This window comes from Diabrotica undecimpunctata, chromosome 4, assembly GCF_040954645.1.
Source record: "Diabrotica undecimpunctata isolate CICGRU chromosome 4, icDiaUnde3, whole genome shotgun sequence".
In the NCBI taxonomy this organism is placed as follows: Eukaryota; Metazoa; Arthropoda; class Insecta; order Coleoptera; family Chrysomelidae; genus Diabrotica; species Diabrotica undecimpunctata.
In genome coordinates, this window is record NC_092806.1 from 67,701,406 (window position 1) to 67,726,933 (window position 25,528).

Sequence of the window (25,528 nt, forward strand, 5' to 3'; positions counted from 1 at the left end):
TTTTCCAATTTTGGAGGGCTGGATTACCTCAATATATAAATGAAACAGAAAGGGTGACATACTGCATCCTTGTCTTACTCCTTTAGTTACTTTTATTCGCTCTGATAGTCTATTTCCGATTTTTAGGTAAGTAGTGCTATCCCTGTATACTTCTGTGATTATTCCTAAAAGGTATGGACTAAAGCCGAGTTGTTGTAAAGCTTGCCACAATTTAAGTCTTGGAATTGTATCATACGCCCTTTCTAGGTCGATGAAGGCTAGATGTACTTCGGTACCAACCGCTATTCTTTTTTCTATTAATTGTTAGAGTATAAACAAGTTATCAGTGCAAGATCTACTAGGCGTAAATCCACTTTGGTCTTCGCTAATTAGATGTCCTAAATCATCTTGTATTTTTCCATTTATTATCTTTCCAAACAATCTCCCGAAAGTAGGTCTTAATCCTCTGTATCAGTTAGGATCTTTTCGATTATCCTTTTTAAAGATGGACACTTGGTGAGCGGTTTTCCATTCAGATGGTACTTTAATTTGTTGGCAGCATTGATTCGTTAGAAAAGGTATTCGTTCTATTAGAAGTGGACCTCCTGCTTTAAGTAACTCTACAGCTATATTGCCAGGTCCTGGAGATCGCCCGTTTTTCATTTTAATTAATGCAGTACGGACCTCGTTGTTAGTAGTATTGGTTCAATACTCAATTGGTTCAATTTGTTTGTCTCTCCATATATTCCAATCTGGACTCTTGGAGTAAATTTTTATAGTGATTTTCCCACTTTTCTATACGAATTAAGTGGCTAAAGGAGTTATGGGTATTTTTCTTTAGATTAGTGATAGTTCTCCATGCTTCCGTAGTCTGAGAACTTATAGAGACACTAATGAAAAAATGGGAGGCCTTTGAGATGTGGATCTACCGACGAATATTACGGATAAGATCAAATAAGTCATCATTTCTTTAATGGTGTCATTTCTGACTCTGTCTTTTCTTAAAATTATGAGTTATCTTCGCAATGCATCCATTTCACCAGCTTCTAATCTTTTTTTTTTATATTTTACTCTTAGTCTCCAATTCTCGGATCTGTAGAACAAACTACTCATTACTAAACTTAATATAACGTCAAATTTTCTGCTCTTTGTGATATTTTTATTTCGTAGTATGCCATTGAGGCAGGATATTCCGGTTTTCGCAGGTACATAGTTGTAGTCTTGACAGTTTGTTATTGTTCGATGTATTTGCTAGTTTTAGTAGTAAATGTAATTTCTTTTTGTTCATAGAGTTAAGGTGAACATTAAGTGGTAAGAGGAAGGAAGCTATGATTATGTTGGTTAGCCTGTTATATTGGTTTCCCATTACTAATTTGAGGTAATTAGCGTTGTTATATTTTAAAATAGAATAAAACTGCGTATTATTATCATAAGTTCATTCCCATACTGAAAACATTACGTCTTCCTATATTAATATTTGCGTGTAATCGAATCTAATTTAAAAAATAAATTAATGTAAAGAAAACATAATCTAAGATCTTGCATTAGTAGGTTCTAATTGGGATACAGTCGAAGTAAATAGAATACTGAATAATCAAAAAAATATTAAAATAGAATTATCATTTAAGTTTTGTCGGAAACACTAAACTAAAATTAAATACATATTGTGATAATTACACAGGGCGAGACGTAGCTAGTTAAGAGTTCATTTACAAAGAGTATGGCATTATTTAATATTACATTAATAAATACGTTGCTCACTTTAATTCTAACGTAGTGTTATGAAAAAAAGTTTAATAATCGTGAAGATCTAATTTTGTTTATGGTAAGTTGGATTACTAAATAAATTTTTCCTTGTTCAGTATCTGATGTTATGTCAAAAATGAAAGACAATAAACAACATTATAGATCTGTTTAAATTGAAAGTACAAGTCGTGATGAGTATGAAGGTGTATATGGGCGATTATATCATATCTTCTCGATTCCCATGATTTCGTTTTGATCCTAAAATTCTGAGAATTTTTTTCTAGAAATTGGTTAGGCGCATCGTTTCAGTTGCAGTAAACCTCTTTGAGGATTGTTTGGTGAAAGTGGAAATTTGAAACAATAGCTGTTTAAATCATCCCATTTTAATGATACGTGGGTTAATTTTTTCGGAGTAAAGGCGGCATTTGCTTAAAACTGCTATCGACTGTTGAGGGGCATGGTATATTAGCGGAGTTAACTATAAATTGTTGATTCCTATTTTTTTATCGGTCAACATATACCAATCCCCTCTAGTACTATGTTAAAAATTGTCTACTTGTCTTACTTTTATATGGATATTTCCCTTTTTGATTCCACCTATAGTTGTATACTGAGCGCTATCCTTTTTAATATGTATATTGTGATTATATTCTTAAACGGGCTTGAAGGTTCCGAAATTGACCTAGACTGTTCTGGACCTAAGAAAATACCCGAATGGAAAGGCTTGGGCTCTAACTGAGGTTTCCATTAAGAGTTGATTGTCTGTTTATGCAGTCAAATGATTGCTTAAAGATTATTTACAATAGCTTTAAATGTGCGTAACATTATTCAGTTCTCAGTAGACTGAGGTTAAGTCTGTCGCGTCTAGGATATTGTCTAAGACCTCGTCAGTATCAGTATGGTAACTTATCACCTCTGTATCCTATATTTCAAGATGTGCTCAGTTTTTTTATGCATTGTGTATGAAAATATTGTCCATTCGATCTCCAATATAAAATATGTTTAACAAATATAGGTTATTCTTTATTTTTAATTACATAGTCCCGTGTTGGTTTCAGCTGCGTTTCCTCATTTTAACCGTCACAATTTGAAAATATTCTGAAACTGTTTTCTTGTGGCATGTCTAAGTTAAGTAATATGTTTGTATGGGGTTAAGCCCCAATTGATTGTAATAATAATTACATTTTTAAATAACATTTGACGTTTCGATTTCCACTCCGGAAATCGTTTTCAAAAAAGGTTTATAAAATTCAAAAAAATGTATAAGTAACGAACAAAGTTGTTGTTTGTAGGTTATGTGTTTCAAAATTGAAACACCACAAACAGGGTAGAAGCACTCACAAGAATGGATTCAAAGATGACAACAATAGCATGTGTAAAGGGTTTATGGGAAAAATTATAAGGAAAGGAAATAAGTACAATATCACACCAAAATTCATATCAACCAATACACTGAGATCCTGTCCAAAACCAAACCCAACAACATAAGAAAGATCAAATGACTGTATCTATAAAATACCCTGTGAATGTAATAATTTCTATATGGGAGAAACCGCAAGACCACTAAATGTCAGGATAAACGAGCATGAAACATACATCAATAACAGAGATTTCGACAAATCTCAAATATGCAAACATGCCTGGGATAACGAGCACAGAGTACAATGAAAAGACAGATCAATAATCATGAAAGAAACAGACACGAAAAAGAGAAAAATCAAACAACTACCGACAATAGTGGAGTAAAGGAAGTCGCATACATCATCTACAATTGTACACAATACATATGCAACACACAATACACAGACATATGATCTATGTTAAACACACTTTATACAAATAAATAAAACACAAAAAACTCAGTATTTAATATTCTGATTAACAGCCCCTTCAGATTTTTTGTTAACCAAAAAAAGGCTATTGCCTACAAGATCGAGGCTAAGTGAGTCAACCGTCAATTTTGGAAAACATAACCTACAAAAAACAACGACTTTGTAGTTATACATTTTCCTGTAATTTTTTAAAATATTCCTTTTTTGAAAAAGATTTTCGAAGTGGAAATCGAAATGTTAAATGTTATTTAAAAATGTAATTTTCAGTACAATCAATTGTGATTTAACCCCATATAAACGTAATATTTAACGTAACAATTTGGATACATTTTTCAAGACTTTGTATTTAATTAGTTAGCTAATTGCATGTAATTTTCTTTATTGATTTTTGGCACTACCTTTGTGCTTTGTTGTTGTTATTTTTTTAGATTTTATGCTGCTTCTTCAACAACGTAATGGCAACACTTGATTCATACTGTCCTTGTTCAATTTGTATATATACTGCTTGTAATTACACTGGATTTGATATCGCCCCAATAATTTTTGACTTCGGTTTCTTTTCCTACTTTGTTGAGCTTGGATTCTTAGTTTTTCAATTTTTTTATTGATTTAAATACGCTCAAACGAGTTATGGCTATATTGACGTAAATCTTATGACAAGCAGTTAGATAAATTCTACTAGATCGTAAAAAATATCTCTAAATTTCGTAATTAGATTCAATTTAATCGTAATTTTGATCATAATTTTGAGCAGGTCCAAAATAACCCTTTATTAAAGAGCATTTGTTCACTATAAATTCCAATATAATAAAATAAAGTGAACCTTTTAGTAAAATAGGAGATCACTGACTACTATAGTAAGGTGCATATGAGATTGCATATATGTACTATTATAGTATTGTGGTACCTACTGGTTTCCCTAAAATAAAACTACTCAACCTGTATATTGACAATTTTAACTATTGAAGGCATAAACCCATTTAATTTTAGATATCATTAAGGCAACATACAACGTTAAAAATTGTGTAAACATTCGTTTAATCTTGTGATACAACCGTCAAATAATGGCAACTATTTTAACACTCTGTAGCATATTATTTATCTTTCTTATCAGATTAAGAGGGGACAGCGACGTCATCTTGTCAACACAGCCTCCACGCGCACGTTCCACAGAAGTGATACTGGTGCCTACGCCAATTTTTAATCTGTAATTTTTGCGACAGATATTAAAGGAAAAACAATCGGAATCATAGGATGCATATATTAGTCAGTGAATAATATTTTACAATAAAAGTGATAATTAATAACTAATTAAAAAAATACATAGTTATGTGACTGTTTCTTTTTTCTACTAAAGTTTACTGTGGCTGTGATACTAAAAAATCCAAAATTCGTTTCGAAAATATGTGATAATGACCACGCTAGGAGGAAGTAGAAGAGGATCTATTAGTTCAAATGCTGGTCATGTTTCCAATTGGTTTTCTTCTCTGAAAAGGGTCAAAAAAACGAAACATAAACCTGAAAGGACATCCAAGAGTGCTTGGGATTTGACGACGTTGTCTCATGGGATCAAAAGACTGGTAGGATAATATTTTTATATCGCTTTTTATTCTAAACTTTTATTAATTATAATATTAAATTACTACAAAAAAAAACTTTATTATAACTTTAGTGGTACTAAACCAAAAGTATACCGGACTTACAATACAAAGCAGAAAGGTAAATTAGTTTCTTTCTCGGTTTATTTACAGTAATAAAAAAATGTTTAATATATTCTTGGGGTATTTTCCTTTTTGATTATTATATTTTTTGGAGAGGGTTTTCCAAACACGAATTTTGGAAACGATTTCTGGGCTGAAAGTCGAAACGTCAGATAGAATATTTCTCATTGCCTTTCTAAAAAAATGTATTTAAAAATGAAAATTTTTCTAATAATTTTTGCAGGAATTTATTTATATGTAGATAGTTATTATTTAGTGTTCAACATAATAGATTAAAAGTTACTGAAATTTTCATTGGGGTACTACCAATTCTCTTTGGTTTCTTTTATTTTGATTAGCTGCCATTTACTTTTATATGGATAATTTTATTTAATAGGCCCTATTAATTGTGTAGTCTCACTAGAGGTTAAATAAAGTTCATGTCAGGATAAAACATTGTCTGATGGAAGTTTTTCGTTTATTTTATTTGAACTGTTGCTTTTGAATTTGGTTGCTTTTATCTTAGTATTTTTGAGTCTTTAAAAATTGCTTTTATGTTTTGGGAATAGTAATAGAATCAGTTCGTGTATTTCTATGCAAATACACTACTGCCCAAAATAAACGCACCTCCTTAAATATACTATAACTTTGAAGCTATTTTTCTTCTGAACGGTTGATTGGATTTCAATAATTTTTTCCTCTTATTATAGATCTGTTTCCAATAAATCACTGTATTAATGTTTTCTGAGAAATATTAATGTTTTACCTGTATACGGGATGTAAAAATAAAGTTGTGTTTTGTCATCTTATTTTGCAATCACATGTGGAATTTGTTAGAAACAAACGCTACATTTTATGAATATTTCGAGATAGCTTTATCATTTCTCATCATTTTCGTAAAAAATCATCTCGATATCTTTATTATCAAAAAAGAAAAGTACGTTCAAAGACGTGATTTTATATTCTCCAAAATTAACGCACCACCTCTACTGTGCCATAATGCTTAAGCTATTTTTCTTTTGAATCTGATATTGCTAGGTAATTACTATATTACTATGTAATTACTATATTACTAGTAATTACTATGTTTTCTGGGAAATGTCAAAGTTTTACCCATGTACGGTGTGTAAAAATAAAGTGTTTTCTTATCCTATTTTTCAACACATTGTTTGCTAAATAGCTTTAAAATCATGGTACATTAGAGGTGGTGCGTTAATAAATTGTAATTTTAAAACGTCAAAATAAATGTATTTTCAACTGAAATTATTAATTCACGGGTTAATTCCCGTTAAAGATAGTAAATAATATTAAAATGCCACGAAAATAGCTTCCGAACATTATAAATTGTAAAATTCTAGACTGTATTAACAGATATAGTTATTTTTTTTTGTTTATTGTCTTTCATTGACATTACTAAAATATATATTACAAATAAATAGATTTGAAACAATGTTCTTCTTCTTTTTCTCATGACTATAGTCGAAATTCAGCTTTAGCCCCTATAATTTCCATTTCCAACGTTTGCGGTCGTACGCCACTCGTCTTATATGTTCTGACATGAATAATGTTTTTTGTGGTCCGCCTTTTGGTCTTCTGACCCTCATTTTGGTATTCTGTCCTGTATTTTATTATTAATCCTTGGAAGGAATTGTCAACCATTTTCACTACATGACACTGTCCCAATTTCTCTGGTAGGTCCAAAGATCTTTCTTGAATGTGATCTTTTAATTTTTGCAGTGTACGGCTTTGTAGCGGATTATGTCAGTCAGCGAGAAAAAAATAATATTGCCCTCTATTACTCCTTTTTAAATTCTGCTTCTTGGCTATACGTTTCGGTCCTAGATATGAGAAGCTTTTTACTGCTTCAAAGTCGTTCTCTATTTTAATGTCCGCTTGTTTTTGTTTTTGTATTTTATATGTTTATTTCTGGTCCAATCTTGTTGGTTGCTCTTTTTGAATGTATTTTAGTTACGGCCTCTGTTCTATGGAATACGATATAATGTCATCGATATAGGCAGCAAGCTGTAGTGATTTTTTTCTTGGCGATTGGCTCTTCCGACATTCAGCTGTCTTCTGACATACTCAAGTGGCAGATTAAGCAATATCAGGCCCGGCTCATCGTCTTTAGCCGTCATGACTAATTAAAAGTCTTCAGTATGGTCACTGTATTCGTGAATCGTTATTTTTACTATTATATCTATATAGGGAAAAATATACTGTAAATATACTATATTGTATAGTCGGATATATTTCGAGACTTTAAAGCGTTGTAGGATGTTATATGATCGGCTTATGGTTATTGATATACAGGCTTGTTTAAAATTAATGAAAGTATGATGTTTTTCCAAGATTCATTCATTTAGACTTTTTCAAACTGTATTAGTCAATAAAAAGTCCTATTATTTACTTTTCTTGCGGATTTTATCACTTTTCATTGTCAAGTAAATGTGTCAATATTTTCTTGAAGCTGGTTACATCGCTTATTTTTCTTCGATCTTTATTATTCGATTATACTTAGTGGCCCATTATAAATTATTATATTTTGAAAATATTGTGTACAATTTTATTGTACAGGGGTAAATCAATTAATGTATACCTCGGTGGGCAACATACCCTTCGATGCGCCTGAGGTATCTCGTTATATGCCCTAATAAACTCCTCCCGAAGTGCTCCCAAAGTTTGAGGAGAATGCTCTAAATTAAAAAGTCTACGACCCATAATGTTCTAGAGTGAAGGCAACTTGGGAGTACGCAGGAAAAGTTGATTCGACGGCTAAAGATGAAACTTTTTTGCATAATTATATTTGGAAGATCATGATGCAAACAAACATGCTGATTATGGTAGTATAGGTCGTCATTTGGTATTTGTTAAAACTTTATTCAAACAATTTTTTTAAATATACAAATAATTAAAAAAATTTTACTACGAATTAATTTCTTTGATATAATATGGAAATACTTGGAAGCGAATATATATTAGTTTTCAAGTAAAATGGTGAATGAAAAATGAATTTAAAATTGATTACTCATGACGCGGTATGCTCAGACATTGGGGCTACCTGCTTCCAATCCCCATCCTTGACTTGGCCGCTGTTCTCTTTCCTTCTTTTACAAAAGAAAAATAAGAGAATTTACAGCGCGTTTCTCAGGAAACTAGAACATGACGTCACTATCCCATATCTTTTATATTATAGCAATAAGAGAACGGAGAAGACAGAGTAGCACTGGGCCAGCGAAAGAAATTTAGAAGAAAGCTGTCCCAGCGATTGGCAATGCGACACTTAAGTAAACTTTAAATTGGAAAATCTTGCATTTATATATAATTAACTAACTTTTGTTTTGTTCGATTGTTCAATGAATATAATGATTTGTTTATTTAAATAAGTTTGTTTCTTTGTACACATTTTTAATAAGTCACCGAATTATGAAAAAAAAATCCGAAAGTTTTTTAATCCCACGTGGGCACCATTTCGGTAAGTCTATACCGTAATATGAATAAACTTTCCCCGGTCCAAGATGTCCCACTCACTTTCACTCTCTCTATATATCTCTCTCTTTCTTTCTTTATCTCGCTCTCTCTTACCGAATATTCTTATATATATATTCTTATATATATATATATATATATATATATATATATATATATATATATATATATATATATATATATATATATTGTAACGATGAGTCCATCACCGTTAAACCAGCGTGCGCGCGAACCAACCCATGAAGTAGGAGTGTATCGACAGTAGAAAGGGCAAAGCTCCGCTATATAAACGGCAACATTTCCTCATAGAGACAGAATCGACAGGTGTTGACTGAAGGTTCTCTTCTTTCCTACCCCGGCTTGTGGACGTGTTGAGTTCACAAGTTGTTTCCTTTCCTTTTACCGCCGCTATCCGAAGTGCGTGTTGAGCTCTTCACTACCCGTACTCTGAAGCAGTCGTGTTGAGACTGTCGAGGAGTGTCCTATTAACCCGAATCACTTAAGGGACGTGTTGAGTTTCTTTCCTTCCTTTGTACCTATCGTCCGCTGTTATTAAATCGATACAACGTTACCGTAAAATTTCAGATACACACTCGCTTGCCGACAAGACCAGTTCCATATGACAAGGTCAAGCTTAATTTGAATAAATAGGCCAGGTACTGAGAAGACTAAACCAAATTGTAAATATGTACATAAGATTTTTGTCAATTTAATTTAAGGAAGATAATAAAGTTTTATTTTTATTTTGAACTCTGTCTCTGACTGTCTAAAAGCTACCCGGATAGTGACTCCCACGAAAGGACGTCACAAATGGCGCCCGAGCAGGGACACAACTTGTGAACTCAACACGTCCACAAGCCGGGGTAGGGAAGAAGAGAACCTTCAGTCAACACCTGTCGATTCTGTCTCTATGAGGAAATGTTGCCGTTTATATAGCGGAGCTTTGCCCTTTCTATTGTCGATACACTCCTACTTCATGGGTTGGTTCGCGCGCACGCTGGTTTAACGGTGATGGCTTGGACTCATCGTTACATATTATAGTCAAAGGTTGATATGCAGTCTCATCCCGGTATGACTACTCGTAGTTTATTCTACCAGCGTTTGGTCAAACCCCAAAATAAATTTCATTTTCGGCCTTTGACCTTGAAGTGTTTTAGTCAAGCCTAGAAGTTCCCAAAACTGTAACTTTTCGGAAACTTTTGGAAAACTGGCGTGTTTTGAAACAGTTGGAGTTTTGTTTTTCAGGTCTCGCTCAGAAGCGGTACTTCCAAGGGTTTCGGTGTGCTTTGAATTTGAAACTCCAGTCAGTTTAGTGGAAACTGTCATGCTGTGTTGTTTATTATTGTCGCCCTATTATTGGGAATACGAATTTTGTACCAAATTCGTTGTTGTTTTGGCTCGGAGAATTTCTCCAAATGACTCACACGTTTTAGTGAAACTTAATAGATCATGTCTGAAGGTGGCAAAGTTTTCAAAAAGCAGTGGATTACTGAAATCCTAAAATGAAATTGCCCAATTATCAATGTGAAAGAAGGAACTATAAAAAAATGAAGAAATAAAGAAAAACAAGTGGTTTGGTTATCATGTAATGAGTTCTATGCGTTTTCTTCTCTGAACATGTTGGTGGTCTATTGAAGAAAAAGTCTGCTTTGACTTCCTCGTGACAACCAGCGGAAAAGGACCGGAAACAAAAACAAATTTTGAACAAAATGTAGTCCACTTGATGGAAAGGAGAGTTTTGGTTTTGTTTCAGTTTTGAATTTGTTTTTCAAGTTCTAGAAAACACAAATAAAACATTAACTCAACTGTCTGTTTAGTGGAAAATCGGCATAAGATTAAAGATGAGTCAAAAAGTGTTGCTACTGAAAACGTGGATAAAGAAGCTTTAAAAGTGAAGTTTAAAGAGAAAATTACTAATTTAAAAAAAGATAAGTGTTCATTTCATATAAGAAATAAACAGATATATCTGTGAGGTAATATCAGCTTAAATACATGTAAAGAAAACTTTTTCGCGAAAACGCCGTCTCAAACGCTACGACGTTATGTGTTTGAGGGACGAAAAAAATTGATTAAGCCATTATCAGATACGACGAGTTATTTGATGTGATTGAATATGCTCATCAGGAATGTGATCATGGCGGTAGAGATTTTACAATTAAAGCCTTGAATAAAAAGTATGCATGTCACAAAAATGTGAGTAAACTATTACTTGGATTTATGCTAAACGTGTCACAAGAAAAATAGATTGGAGTTTGCCTGGTCAAACAAGGATTTCACGAAAAGTTTCTACGTTTGCCTGATCAAATTAGTCTCTCCTAGGTTTGACGAAAATTCTTTGGTCTAAGGCCGAAAAACGTCTTTTATTTGGACTTTGACTAAGACCTTACTCACCTAAGGGCACAGATGGTATCTCAAATGGAAATATTAGTATATCGGTATAGTATCATCGGTTTTTTTTACTAATCCAGTCAATTTCTGATTGTATTCTCACTATTCACAGACTCAGTTTTTCCCGCAGTTGGTTATTTTAATCCTTTAGTATTAATATATATTTATACTGTAGTTACAGAACCGATGGAGACTATGTTAAAAACAAATAAATTGGACTCCTAAAGAGTCGTAGAGGGAGAGGAAATATATGTATGTATTAAATTTTTATATTTTAAAACGTATATCAGTGCATCATATAGTGGCTTGCATAAATAAGTTTTAACAATTATTTGATATACTACCAAAAATTTTAAAGATTTTGATTTTTAATTACTGAGTGTTATTCCAAAAGAGAATGTAAAACTGCGATGTCACATATAAGTTACTGTTGAACATATGTATGTTTTCTGCTTATTCTATTACCTAATATTGATTTTGAATTCCTGGTATTGTATTCCATCAGCTTTTTCAGATAAGCTGTATGTTTTCGTCAATAGTAAATAAAACCCCCTCGGTATATAAAGCGTAGGTAATTTTAATGCCTAAACCAGCCATGTGTGCTAGATAAACATCGTTTATAATAAATATGCTGGAGTTAGATCACGTAGGGTGAATACAATGTAGAAAGTGTATGGCGGCGTTAAAATTAGCTCTACTAGCCAGAGTGTGTTTATTGAGAGTAAAATTAATGAATGAAGGGGAAAATTCGAGTGGAAGTGATACAGATCTTTTTTTTTTTTCGATAAAAGTCGATATTTTTATGACAATAATCATTTATAACGTACTGTATATTTCAAACAAAATAGAAAATCTTATCTGAATATGTTGTGTTGGTACAACGAATCATAACAAAACAACTTGAGTACCAATTTGGTTGATATGAAATACGCACAAAGATGATCCGTATCCAGAAGGAATTGTCTGATACAAGGTTTCCAATTGATAATTTTTGTTGCCTGTTTATTAGTACTAAATAATATTTTCCACAGAATTAATATTTTTTAATGTAGGAAATTACTCTAATTAAACTTGTTCAGGTTAAGTCGAAATTAAAACTATACAATTTTTTGGCCTTATACTACTATCACCAAAATTCATACTCAAATTTATAGAATATTCTAATAAACATTTTAACTAGAAAATCCTTTATAAGCAGGTGTATTTATTTAAAAGAACTCTTTGGAGCTACATCACAGAACGTTTTCGTAATGATTATTCCATCATCAGTGCTGCTACTTGGCATAAGTATTACTACTTTAATTAAGACAAACGTTAGTCACTACATATATGGGTAAAAGCCCTTTAAATGTTATTAAATTGGTTTTGTATTACATTGTAGCTGATAATTTATCATGATAATAAACATCAATATGTTGGGTTTAAAGTGTAATCTACCCTGAAGGATTATGTTAAAAAATTATAGAAAAAAATATTGAATACATGGGATGAAGATTCAATTTAAGTAGGCAAACATCATACACAATACATACATCTAACAAATTGAGGATAAAATGAAATATTAGCAAGGCCCTATATGTTTTAAATTAACATTTGGTATCTAAAAATAAGATGTTAGATTTGTTTAAGACGCTGAGTTATTAATTATCACAGATTGAGGTGTAAACTGATTTATGTGTGGATTCATAAAATATAGAAAACCAACAAAAGAAATGTAATTTAATGTGAGTGGATGCATGAGTGAATATATGGATTAATTAGATATTACTGTAATTTTATATCACTTGAGTATAATAGTCCAGTCGTCAGAGAGTTGGCCCCTAAAAATCATACGAACAAGCCGAATTTTGCAGAGAATATGAATTTTGGGACCCCAAAAAAGATGCAAAAAAGTTTACTACTTTTACCCCCGGGCTCCCCTCTAACCCCCCTCGCGGGGGAATATAAAATCGATTTGTCAAGAATCTTTACACCGTAGAAAAAACTGTTTCAAATAAAAAAATGTAGCTGAGATAATTTTACACAAAAATGTTTCTAAGCATTTTTTGTGTATAATGAACCGTTCGCTTAGAAACAACGCTTGAATCGACCGTCGATTTTGCATGTCAGTTACTCGAGCGAAATCAATGTTCAATAAAATTTGTATCACCTTGACGGTAAAAATTCGATATCTTTTGATCCAAATGTCCTATCGACAAAAATTAAGATACGTTTTAAAGGCAAAGAGTGCAACTTTTGTCTGCAGTTTTTGTATTTTGTCGAGAATAAACTCAGTTTTTATAAAAGGGTTAAATAAATAAATGTGGCGCGATTTTTGCCATTTTTTACGATTCTCATGAGATCAATAAAATTGATCACGTTCATTGACAAATTGTAGTAAACTTTCCATTTTAAGAGATCGATCTTTAAAACCTATGACATGAAATTTTAATTTTGAGTTGTGGTAGTAAATATGAGGCATTTGAAATATGAATAATATGAATAAAAAACGCAGAATTTAATGTTTTACATTACAAAAGATCATACGTCGCAGAAAATGCAGAAGACTTTGTTGGGTAAAGATTATTGCAGTAGTTTTGATCTTGTGAAAAACGTACTAGTGTAATTGAAAAAAGTTTTAAATGTTTTAGATCGTTTGTTCTGTGAAAGTTTAAATCCAACGTTTTTTAAGCATATTTCAAATACCTCACATTTGTTGCCAAAACTCAAAACTAAAATTTCATGCTATAGGTTTTAAAGGTTAGACTCTAGTAATTAAAACTTCATAGTGGCCAGTCAATGAAAGGGATAGATTGTATTAATCTCATGAGAATCATAAAAAATGGTAAAACTCGCGTCACGTTTATTTAGTTAACACATCTCAATCAATCAACAGATATTGAATTTTTACTGTCGAACTGACTTGCAAAATCGACGGTCGCTTCAAGCGTTGTTTTCAAGAGTAGAGTTTCATTCTACGTAAAAAATGCTTATAAACATTTTTGTTTAAAATTATCTCAGCTACATTTTTTATTTGAAACATTTTTTTCTACAGTGTACAGATTCTGTGCAAATCGATTTTTTTGCGTTTTTACCCCCTGCGGGGGGTAAAATTCTCAAAAAATCTGAGTATTTGGGTTAAAAGGTTGAATGAGAGATCAGGGTATGATTGTAGTTGTATAATATGTGGAGTTGTAAATTAAAAGAAATGGTTTTATGTAAACTTCGATAACAATATGGCCCTATATGTTAAAAACTTTAATATTTTAATACCTGAGAAATTTAATGTGTGTAAGATTTTAAGTTATTAATTATTAGAGAAAGAGGTGTTGACTGACTTGTATGGACTCATAAATATGTAAAAAACAAAATTGATGAATGAAGGTCTTTATTTAGCTAAACAACAAGTCGTAATTTTATAATTGTATTGTTAGGGAAAACTGAAAAGAGACTGAGATCTCCAGAGGTCCAACACCAAAACATCAGAAGAATGTGTGAAAAGGAGAAAATGGAATTGTATTATAATAGTAATTTTTGAGATGTTAATCCAAACAGTTATGGTGGAAATGGTTTGGATGTTACTGTAATGTTATATAAAATAAATATAAGTTCTATTATGTGATTGGACATTAAACGAATTCTGGAATAAACTTGGTATATGGGTAAAGAAGATTGAATATGAATAAGGAATTAAGTATGACATATAGATGGTAGCCAATAAGGGATAGGATTCGAACATTATCAAAAAACTCATTCATAAAGGACAACTTAGAGCTTTACAAAAGACTGCGAGACCCAGAGATCTAACCATCAAACTCCTTTATTCTTCGAACAGTGGTGATTCAAAACTCTGAGATATGAGATAATACCATTTACATTCACGATCCATCCATCCATGGATTTTTAAATCAATTGTGGATGTAATACAGATGGGAAGATGGGCAGAACACTTAATCGAAAGAGAGGATGAAAGATGGAGAAAAGAGTACACGTATCTGGTAACTTTTAACACGCCAAAGACAAAGGGGAAGAACAAAAGCAAGATGAGAAGATAATAAGATATAACCAAAGCTGACGGAATACATTGAAACCTTGGGAAGGCGTATATTCAGAAATGGAATACTTGAGATGTTGGAAAATCATTATTATGATGAAATTCTTTGAATACATAGAAAGCTTAGTTCAAAAAAAGATTCTTTTCGTGTTGCTAAATTGTGATAATTTCTTATCGTAGTATTTTTGTTAATCACGCAATTACTATTACTGTTTCATTTCTTAATAATGACAATCTGCATAACAATAACATTGTACCACCTAGTACTTGTTTTTCTGTGGACCGAATCAATAAACTATGGAAATGTATAAATACATGTAAGATAGAGGTCAAAACCATATTTACTTTTTCGAAATTTACTATATGTATAAATACATTGTTATTATAGCATATTGCGATGCGGAATGAAAATAATCAAAACATGAACAAGATTAAATCGCCATTGGTTGACCCTGAATAGTTAGCGCTGTTTAATAAAATTGTACTCCTATATTTAACTATTAGTTGATTTAGTTAGAGGATATTCAGAATAGAGCACGTGTATCTAATGTTAACTACCTCAAAATAATTTGACCTCTCGTCAAGATTGTGTAAATAGGCTGAAGGTATGAATGTACTTTTATCTATGATTAAATAGGTTCAAAAAATGTATAAAATCAATATCTAATCATAACAATTGCACTATTTTTAGTTATCGAAATATTTCCTGAACTATAATTTTACTTTAAAACAATACATCTGTTATCTTTATTATAAAAAATGTGAATATAGAAACGATTAGTAAAACACTGAAAAGCGAAAGTTTTTGCAAAATTTTCTAATTCCACACCAACAATTTTTTTTCTTGACAAATTTTGTACAATCTTTTTTTATATAAGTTTACTGTCACAATTGATATATTTAATCGTGTTGAAGCTCCGTTGTTGATATATACTTATTTGTTCTTATATAACAAGACATTAACAGGTATCGGTATACACATTTTTCCATAAAAATTATAATTAGGTTTTTATTACTTTTCACCTAATTTATTCTAGTTTCCTAATATTGTTAATTGAGCGTACTTATTAACCTAAGCTTACCTATGTTTTCGTACAAAAACCACATAAAATGTAACAGAACGTTGAATTCCTGCCACGACCTCTATTATTATTCAATAAATTACAGTAGATATAGTGGATTTTCTAAAGGGCTATGAGTCAGTCCCAAAGTTAGCTAATAAATTTAGTATTGACCAATTGCAACCATTCCCTATATAGACAAAATATCAGCTCTTCACGTTCATTAAAAAATGATTCTGACGCATAACATGTCTCTGAAGCAAATACCAACATGCTCATCTGTGTTTTAATGTACAAATTGGGCTGGTAAGAAAAAGAAATATCTCTCCATTATACAATTATATTAAAAAAACCATAGAATGGGATCATTTGAAAACCTTCGATCATTAGGTGAATTGATTGAGATGTATTAAGCTTACACATTTCTAGCTTCTTGATTTTCCGATAATATTGGAGGAACTTATTAGTAAAGCCTTTCACGGAAAAAATTGTATAATGTCAGAACTATAACTTGTGGCCAAAAATTTAGAACTACTGAAGTATGCATTATTTATATTCAAATCATGATTAAACAAAACAACTTATATGTCACATTTTTATTGCTTTTTAACTGGCAATACAGTCTAAATGGAAATTACGGTCTCTATGTTATGTCAAAAAAAGCAGGTGCATAACGTCTGAGATCTCTGAGTTGATTTGTTTTTAAAATACAGATACTGGATAAAAAACCGATGTCCGAATCATTCAGGAAACAACAGCCATTGTCCATGATCAGTTGATTGTTTTGTAAACAAGAACTATACCAAAGAAATGGTCACGTTTTGATTGTTATTGTTGAATCAAATTAAGTTTTAATAATAAAAATGTCAGAAGAAGATTTAGACGTTTCAATGGTTTGATTGCTTTCCAGAATCTTGAAACTGAATGTTTAAACATCAATTTAGACACTTGGCAACCTCAAAAATAATAATTTACATACAAGTTTTCAAGCCTCGAAAATGCGTAATATTTTCGCATTTTTCAGATTTTAAATCGCTTATAAGAGACCTTTTTTCTTTAGAATGGCACAAAAAAACTAAAAAAAAAATGATTTCGAAGCAAAAAAGGGTGATATTTGGAATTTGTTTAAAAAATTGTTTAAGAGCAACAATAAAATAAATAAAACAATAATTGTTAAAGAATCCGCAAATAAACCGAATCAGAAACATTTTTCCTACGGGAGTGGACTCACAATATGGACTACCGCCTTTTAAACGATTGTGTTTAAATTTTTTACTAGACAAGTTTTAAAACAATGCTATTTAAACATTTTTTTTTTTCTAAATTGCTGGACGCACCTATATTGTGTGAACGTTCTACCATACGCTACATGTAGTAAATATTATTTCTTGTATAAATGCAATTCCGTATATTAATCGGTAATTTTTACGTGCTCTGATAATTGTATATATTATTTATGGAAATTCAGGTCACGTTTTGATCATTAATTATTATTAAAGTTTAATTATTACCATTATAGTTAATTTCATTTTTATATGGTAATTTATTAGGCGGAAGCACAATGGTGAATGCTGAACGTTTTTATAGAAAATTTTATCTAGCTTTAACAACCATTCAGAGCCGATTTTTTTTTGGCGGGAGCAGAAACGAGTTAGTAATTTTTTAAAAGCTTATGTCTCTTTGCATTATAGTTAGAGCTATTCGTCTATTATATCATGTGAAACAGGTTAACTAAAGCTAATAGATAATGTGCAAAGCCCTAACTATTATTCACAAAAAATATGAGTGCTGAAAAAATTTCAAATTAATAATATATTTTTTAAAAAGATGTTCCAGCACACCATGTTAGAATTTGTTTCATTAACTTGAGTGCTTCTCACTACATGTGTTCGACTATTATAGTCTAGTCCAGTGACATTACACATGATAAGCAAGTAAACAACTGTTTAACACATTGATGGACAGTCAAAAATTATGCCTGATACAGCACACAATTTTTATAGGAATTCATCGGAGATCAAAAAATATTGATAATGCCAAAGAAAAAACAAACAAGTATAGATGTCAGATGATTTTCACACATGTACCTTGTTTCTTTCCTTTTGTAAACTATCTATCTGCATTTCAGAAACAAATGTTATTACAATTTTCTGGTAATGGTAATCTAAATATTTATTGATCATTTGCAAAATGAAACCCTCGTATGTAGTAAGTTCATAGAACTTAATATCATACTTTGATTTTTTATTTTTAATATGATGATTGAATAACAAAATCGATTCATCAAGAGATTGGTGAAGTGTTCACAAGGTGAGTACACTGAAATACTATTTTGTCCAGATCTAAGAGGATTCTTACTTTATGAAGTCGATCGTACATCAAATACTTCTGGAACAGCATTAAAACATTAAGTATTTGTGCAAATCGAAGTCCACTCTAAACGTGCAAAAAAGATGGGTGATAATATAGTGCATTGTAGGTGAATACTTTCCGTATAACAGGTATTTTTATCACTTTATTTTTGACATCGACTATTTCTAGTTTTAAGACAATTTGTGCTCACAAGATTTGCAGCATAACTATATGTACTTTTAATTAGAAGATTCATCACTTTATCTCCGCTTTAAGCTCCGATTGACTTTGATTCATTCAAAATGTCATCATAAGTATCGACTTATACGACATCGATATTATAGATACTTCTAAATATTTATTTGAAAGAATAAGTAACAACGTTACTTTATGCCTACAAAACCGACTTTGAAGGAAAATAATTATTTATTAGCACACTGCAGTATTTATAATTCACACGCTCACAGTTGGGCTTGCACTGTACCAATTCGTGCATTGTACTGTTCATCTCTGTGAATCACCTCCTATTGCCACCTATTGTTTACACACAGAAACAAATTAATATGTTTGATGTTAACAAAATAACATGTACACCGACGTTGAGAAGCGTCTTCCCCGGACAAAGCGATGTTTTATCGTAGAACGTCTATGGACATCGGTCGTAAATTGATAGTGTCACTTCATGCACCTTAACCAAGTCGTCTATAGACGTTGCTTTCCATCAATGTGTTAATTCCAATTGCTAGAATAGTTAATAGTGGGCTAACTCGTTTACACATCGGCTTTCTTTTCTTAAAACTAAAAATAACGAATATTTCACCAAACATATGTTTAATTTCAAATTGAAATATTCATAAAAAGTATTAAAATTGTCCAGCTTACTTTAAAAAAACAACAGCTGTACTTTCTTCGAATTTGTTCTATCCATATGTTTTTTCCTATGAATTACAAATTATTGTTTTCGGTATTTTTTTTATATTTGATTATAAGATATAAAAAATTTCAAAGGATAACAATATTTGACGTAAACTGAAGATAGACATGTGCTATTAACATTAACGTAGCAAATAAAATTACAATGTATTTTAATCAATTGAATTAAATTTCACATAGTAAGAATCATATCACATTATTATTTCATTATGCATTAATATTGCTAGTATTTTAGATCGGTTCCTGTCGATTGCTTTATTGAATATACTGTTATACGGCAGTTGGTTCTGAGCCAATCATTTTATAGGAGTTACAGCCGTGTAAATGAAAGGAACCTCCATCATGTCAGAAAACTGCTTCCACAAGTAGAACCATACTTTTATTGCATTTGATAATCAGTAGTATTGTTTTGGAACGGTATCAACAAAATAAATAGATTGAATCCATTTCAGTCCGAAAATAAAATCGAATCATGAAAAAAAACGCTTTAGCCTAGTTTTAACATCTTATATTTTAGCTTTAAAGCTACAGTTAGAATTCTACATCTAGTGAAGTACTTGTTTATAATGCTGCGGTAACTATTATTTTGAGGTAATCACTTATAGCATTACCTTAATAAGTATATTAATCTATTTATTACATTATACTATATGTAGTGGCAAGCCGCTCCATCTTGTTAAATAATGTAATTTTTGAATATTTTCTAATAGCTCATTTTCACACAAATGTGATGGGTAGTTCAAATGAATCGGTTTTTTTTGAAAGGGCGTAAGTGACAAAATCCAAACTTTTGGGAAACTAAAAAAAAACTACTTTTAGACTGAAATAAATTTTTTATTCCAATTTTAACTGTATTTTCTCAAATATATACCTAACACGATTATATTACACTTTTAAAACAATCAATAGTAATTTTTGTTTATTAGTTAATAATTAAAAAACTTTGCTCACATACGCTCTTCAAAACAAATTGAAATTTTAATGGTAATAAGTAACAAAAAAAAAACAAGTTTAAAAGATATGGTTTTATTGTTTTATACAAATTGTCACTTTATAAATGAGAATTACAACAATGAAAAATACTAAAAATTTTTTTTTAAAGTTCTCAACAAATTTTTCCCTTCAGGAGCGTGTCCTTAAAACTTATCCTTTATTGTCTTCCTCTTCACTGAAATCACTTTCATTAAAGGCTTTCCTGGTTGTTGGCCAGTCAAATAAAGTCTGGTATGCTAGTTGGTTGGTCCTCTCACGAGTTAAACAGTTTGAGTGTTTTGCCATAAAAAAAGTGTGACTGACTAAGCCTTGTATTGTGTTGTGATCTTTAATATAGCCTTTTTTCTCTTTGTCATAAACAAAATGGAACAAACTACTTATGCTGAAATGTACTTTTCTCTCTTTTGGGTTGTGCTTTCCTTTAGTTTCAGAGGAAATACACGATTTTTTGTAGTGCACTGATTGCCAACTTTTAAAATCTAGTATATCTGATGTGTTCACTTCCACTACAGTGAATTTATTAGTTTTTGAACTTTGTATTATAAGCTCAGTAACTTGGTGTAATGTAAAAATGCGGTCATGCTGACGCAAAACTTTGACAATCGTGCCAAAGTCCCTGTCACAGGGAAGAAAGCTGTGGCCCCTTATAGGGAAAAACTGTTAAACTTTGTTGAATCTGCCACTGTCTGTCAAATACAGGCAAAATCTAGAAAGGGCCTGATTCTTATTTTGCCCGCCACAGTTGTCTGCAAATAAACGAAGCGTGGTTTTAGTTGTTGGAATGTTTGTTAAGAAGCTGTTCAAAAAACTACAAACTTCATTGGGACCTTTATGGCCTAAGCCTTCGTGATACAGATAAATATTACTTTTACCAGTCTTCAAATTATAGATACAAAAGACATGAACAGAAACCTGTCTTAAGTAATACAGTTGTAATCAAATGCTATTGATAACACGTTTTCTTCCTGTTTTCCTTCTTCAGATTTCTCGTACTAAGAGCCTTGTAAAACTTTTGGCTCCGTCTCTTATGAACAAGTAATTCGGCTACTGCGACTCTTTTTGCAACCTCATTAAGATGGGGTGATTTAATTTTCAAATTTAGATCCTCGCATTTACAACAGGTGTCTACCTGAACACGCCCAAAACGAGAGTTGAAATTGTTTTTAAAGTGTCTCCAATATACTGTTTGGCTTACTTTAACATCTGAGTACTGTTCACAGATAAAGTCCACATTTTTTTTAAGTTCAAATCTGCACTTAGGAAGTACATCTTTTTACCCGAGTAGTGTGACTTAGTCAGAATAGTCAGAATAGCCATGTTGATTGCCAACGTTCGGAACGGACAAGGCACATGAAGAAGAAAGAAAAGTGTGACTTAAGTGGAAAGGACCTTATGTGGTTACTCAAAATATCAGGGACGTTTTGAGGAAGGGACCTACTTATACTTTTTCCTCTTTTATCTTCTGGCGTCTGCCCTACTATTTTCAACTCTTTTACTATACGAACCCTTTTTTTACTGACATTGAGAACTGACATTAGTGCTTTTAAACATACTTGTGTTCTTTCTATACCTGATATAACATGATATGTGAAAGTATGGTACTCTTGGTACTACTTGGTACTATGGTAAAACTCTTGGGCTGTTATTACCTTTTTGATTAGGGCGTCTTCTTTGAATGTTGTTTACATCTATGAGGCTTTGTAAGTAAATGTCTTGTTCATTCTTGCTATTTATATTGTAAAACTTAGTAAATATGTCTACACAGTGGTCTTCACCAAGTATCTCTAGACATCGGCTCTGGCAACTAAAATGAAAACCTTTGAATTAGCCAAATAATATGTGACAATAAAAAAGCAGCACGTTCCAAAAGCTAAATTAAGTTAAGTTAAGTGGGCAAAAAAAAGTTAGGTTACACAACGTAATCTTAGGTTTAAAGTTGGCTTATTGTAAAAAGTTTTTCAGAACGCGTTCTTTTTTGGAAAAACAAAAAGAAAAAGCTATGTCTGTCGATGTAAATTTTTCTTTCTAAACGAAACTTAAGTTTTAGCTTTAACAAAGACAAAACTTACCTGCATGATAACTGAGGATGTTTAGGAACGATTTCCTTTTCACTGTAGTTAACGTCAGCTTGACCTGTTAATCTGGCTTGGTTAATTTTAAAGCCTTTGTAAGTTGTGGGGTTATGTCTTTTCCTCTTTTGAGGACTAGGAATCGTGCCGTCTTCCATTGTGAAATTTATTAAATATCACACAAATATAGTAATAAACTGTAACTAACAACTGCAAACTAGAAAACAAATAAACTAAAATACCTAATAAAACTAAATACAAACAAAAACTTCAAACTATCTTTACAGATTATACGTTTGTGTCAACAACAACAGTCACAATGTGGTCTGTATACTGTAAACTACGTTCTATGCCGCTTGGCACCATAACATAGATAGAATGTTACTGACGGCTTTTTAAAAGAAATTGATGCAACTATCCTCTAAAAACCGAAATCACACAAAAAGTCTATATGTCAAAAAATGTTACGTACGCTCTTTAAAAAAACCGATTCAAATATATTCGAAATGAATAGATAACAAAATAAAGTTATATCCTAGATAATCGTACAAAATTTAAATGTCAATTCTAGCGACGACGCTATCGACGGCTCGATGACCCACTGTTTAATACCTGCGAAAAATCAAATATAATTAATGTCATAAATATCGAAACGAAAACCCAGTGTGGTAATACACACACGCTGAAGAGAATCAAGGATGGGCTAGAGGTGGACGGATCGATTCACACTCGATCCGGTAAAGAGCGGGGAGTGACTGATCAACACTTAGCCACGGAACAGGTCTGTCTCAGATCAATACTCTAAGACCGGTAAGGAACTGCCACTAGATCAACATTGTAGCAGAAGCAGTAGGCCTTCGGTCAACACTCTAGGGCTAGTGGGGTTGTTCCCAGATTAACACTCTGATAAGACTCGATTCTCTTGTGCAGCGATTCCCGTTTGTTGGCCTTCTATCTCCTCTATTGCGCTTCGATGGACGTAGAACTCAGCGCTGGAAGTGCGTGTGTACGGAGCATTGACGGGACGGTACCAATGCACATCGTTACTCAGAATTCTTTGGTATATGTAACCTTCAATAAATTGAAATCATCCTAAATCTGACGCTACCATACACATCCAAATATTATTATTATGTCAAGAAAAAGAGAAGACTAATAAATGGAGACTTGCAGTCTTAGTGCCGTAGTTTTCCGTAGTCTATAATGTAAATTACTATTATAGTATTTTGCAGTGTTGCTTGCAGCTACTTTATTTTGTCTCGATATTTAGCTGCCACATGGAATAAAGAAAGGTTTTACTCATTTATTGGATGTTAAAGACTAGAAGATATATTCGTATTTCTGTTATTCTAATTTAGCGTAACTTTTAATTATTCAATCATTGAACAGCATCATGTTAAAAAATAATAAAAAGCAAATATGAAAAAAAAAATGTTTTTGTCTCAATAAATAGAGGCTAGGTCTTATATTTATACAAAGTATTACGCTCGTAGGTATTTCGAAATATTCCCAACTCAGGCATACTAGCGACAATTATTCCGAATATATAAAGATTATCAACATTAGTTCTTTGTTGTAATCTGCAATATTGAAGTCTCTAAAGGCCCGTTTTCACACTACGTCTTATTGTACGTTTTGTCCAGTGTATACACACTACGTTTTTCCTTCCGTTTTCTACCTCATTTCTAATTCAGAGTCTTGAGTTGTGTGAGGTTTGTTTAGTGATTTTTTTTATTATGGATGAAACACGGCTGCTTTCTTTTATTTTTTCAACCATAAGATACTATGACTGAGGAAAAAGGGGATGAGGAGGTAAAAGACAAGAAGGTCAGGAGAGTGGGCTTCTAAAAAGAAGCCAGTATTCCCACGTCTCGTTACTAAAAGAACTGACGAACTAAGGCGAACCAGATGACTGGCGCAATTATTTGCGAATAGACACCTCAGCCTATTGTCAATTGCTAGAGTTGGTAACACCATACATATTAAAATAAGACACCTCATAAGAAAAGCCATTACACCCCATGAAAGACTTTACAGCAACTCTCAGATATCTTACAACAGGACGCAGCATCAAGGACTTGGAGTTCACAACCATAATATCCAAACCAGCGTTAAGCCAAATAATTCCTGAAACCTGTAATGCAATCTACTTGGTTTTAAAACAGAACTACTTAAAAACTTTTATACAATTCAATAAATTCCCCGAGAAAATCGTGGATGCATTGCCGCAAATCTGACATTATTAGGCTTTTTTTGGGAAAAATGAAACGAACTGCAGTGGAACTAGTCGTCAAATAAGTCAAGATCGGACTACTTGTCTGAACATGTATTTTCACGTAACGTTTTATCCTATCAGCAAAACTATGCTTCTCCCATCATTTCTACGATTTTACCTTGGATATCATTTCGATTCGACAAGACGTACGTTTTGCTGTTTACGTGCCACGTTTTATTGTATAGGATTTGTCCTATCCAACAAAACGTACAATAAGACGTAGCGTGAAAACCGGCCTTAAGATTATATAATCATCACCTGCCATGTTTTTTTGTATACGGGAGCCTTACTTAAGAACATTTGTGTAATCTTTCTTATAGGACATCTGTTTATATAATTACCCCCATTCTGTTTTTACATTCATTTTCTAGTATGTCCAGATTAACTGGACAAGCAGCATCCCTTTTTGTAACTCAAGGTTTTTAGCGGAACATTGTGATATTTTTCATCGCCTTAGTTTACATTTAGTTAAGTATTAAGCAGGCATTAAAACTGTAAAACAATAGTTTTGTTCCAAAATGAGTATTCAAATAATGTTAGGGTTATTTCTTTCTGTGTTCTCTGTAAAATATACTAAGAAAATCTGTCTCGTTTTTGAAAACTGTGGATTATTTTGAAATCATTTTCAATGCGGAATTTATGTATTGCAAAACAAAATAAATATTTAATTTTTTAGTACTA

At 31.9% G+C, this 25,528-nt stretch overlaps 1 protein-coding gene across 8 annotated transcripts in view; it reads left to right on the forward strand.

The window, feature by feature from the left end:
- The window catches only part of step (cytohesin steppke), a 199,493-nt gene that overhangs the window by 114,887 nt on the left and 59,078 nt on the right, over window positions 1-25,528 (forward strand). For 3 of the 8 annotated variants that reach the window (XM_072529657.1, XM_072529655.1, XM_072529656.1), the window contains exon 2: window positions 4,672-5,137. The exons of 4 other annotated variants lie outside the window; for them this stretch is intronic. In XM_072529657.1, the coding sequence (XP_072385758.1) occupies window positions 4,970-5,137 (168 nt within the window). In that variant the 5' untranslated portion in view covers window positions 4,672-4,969. Of the gene's footprint in view, window positions 1-1,788; window positions 1,805-4,671; window positions 5,138-25,528 lie in introns of those variants that run through there. One more of the 8 variants, XM_072529658.1, reaches the window with a different exon arrangement.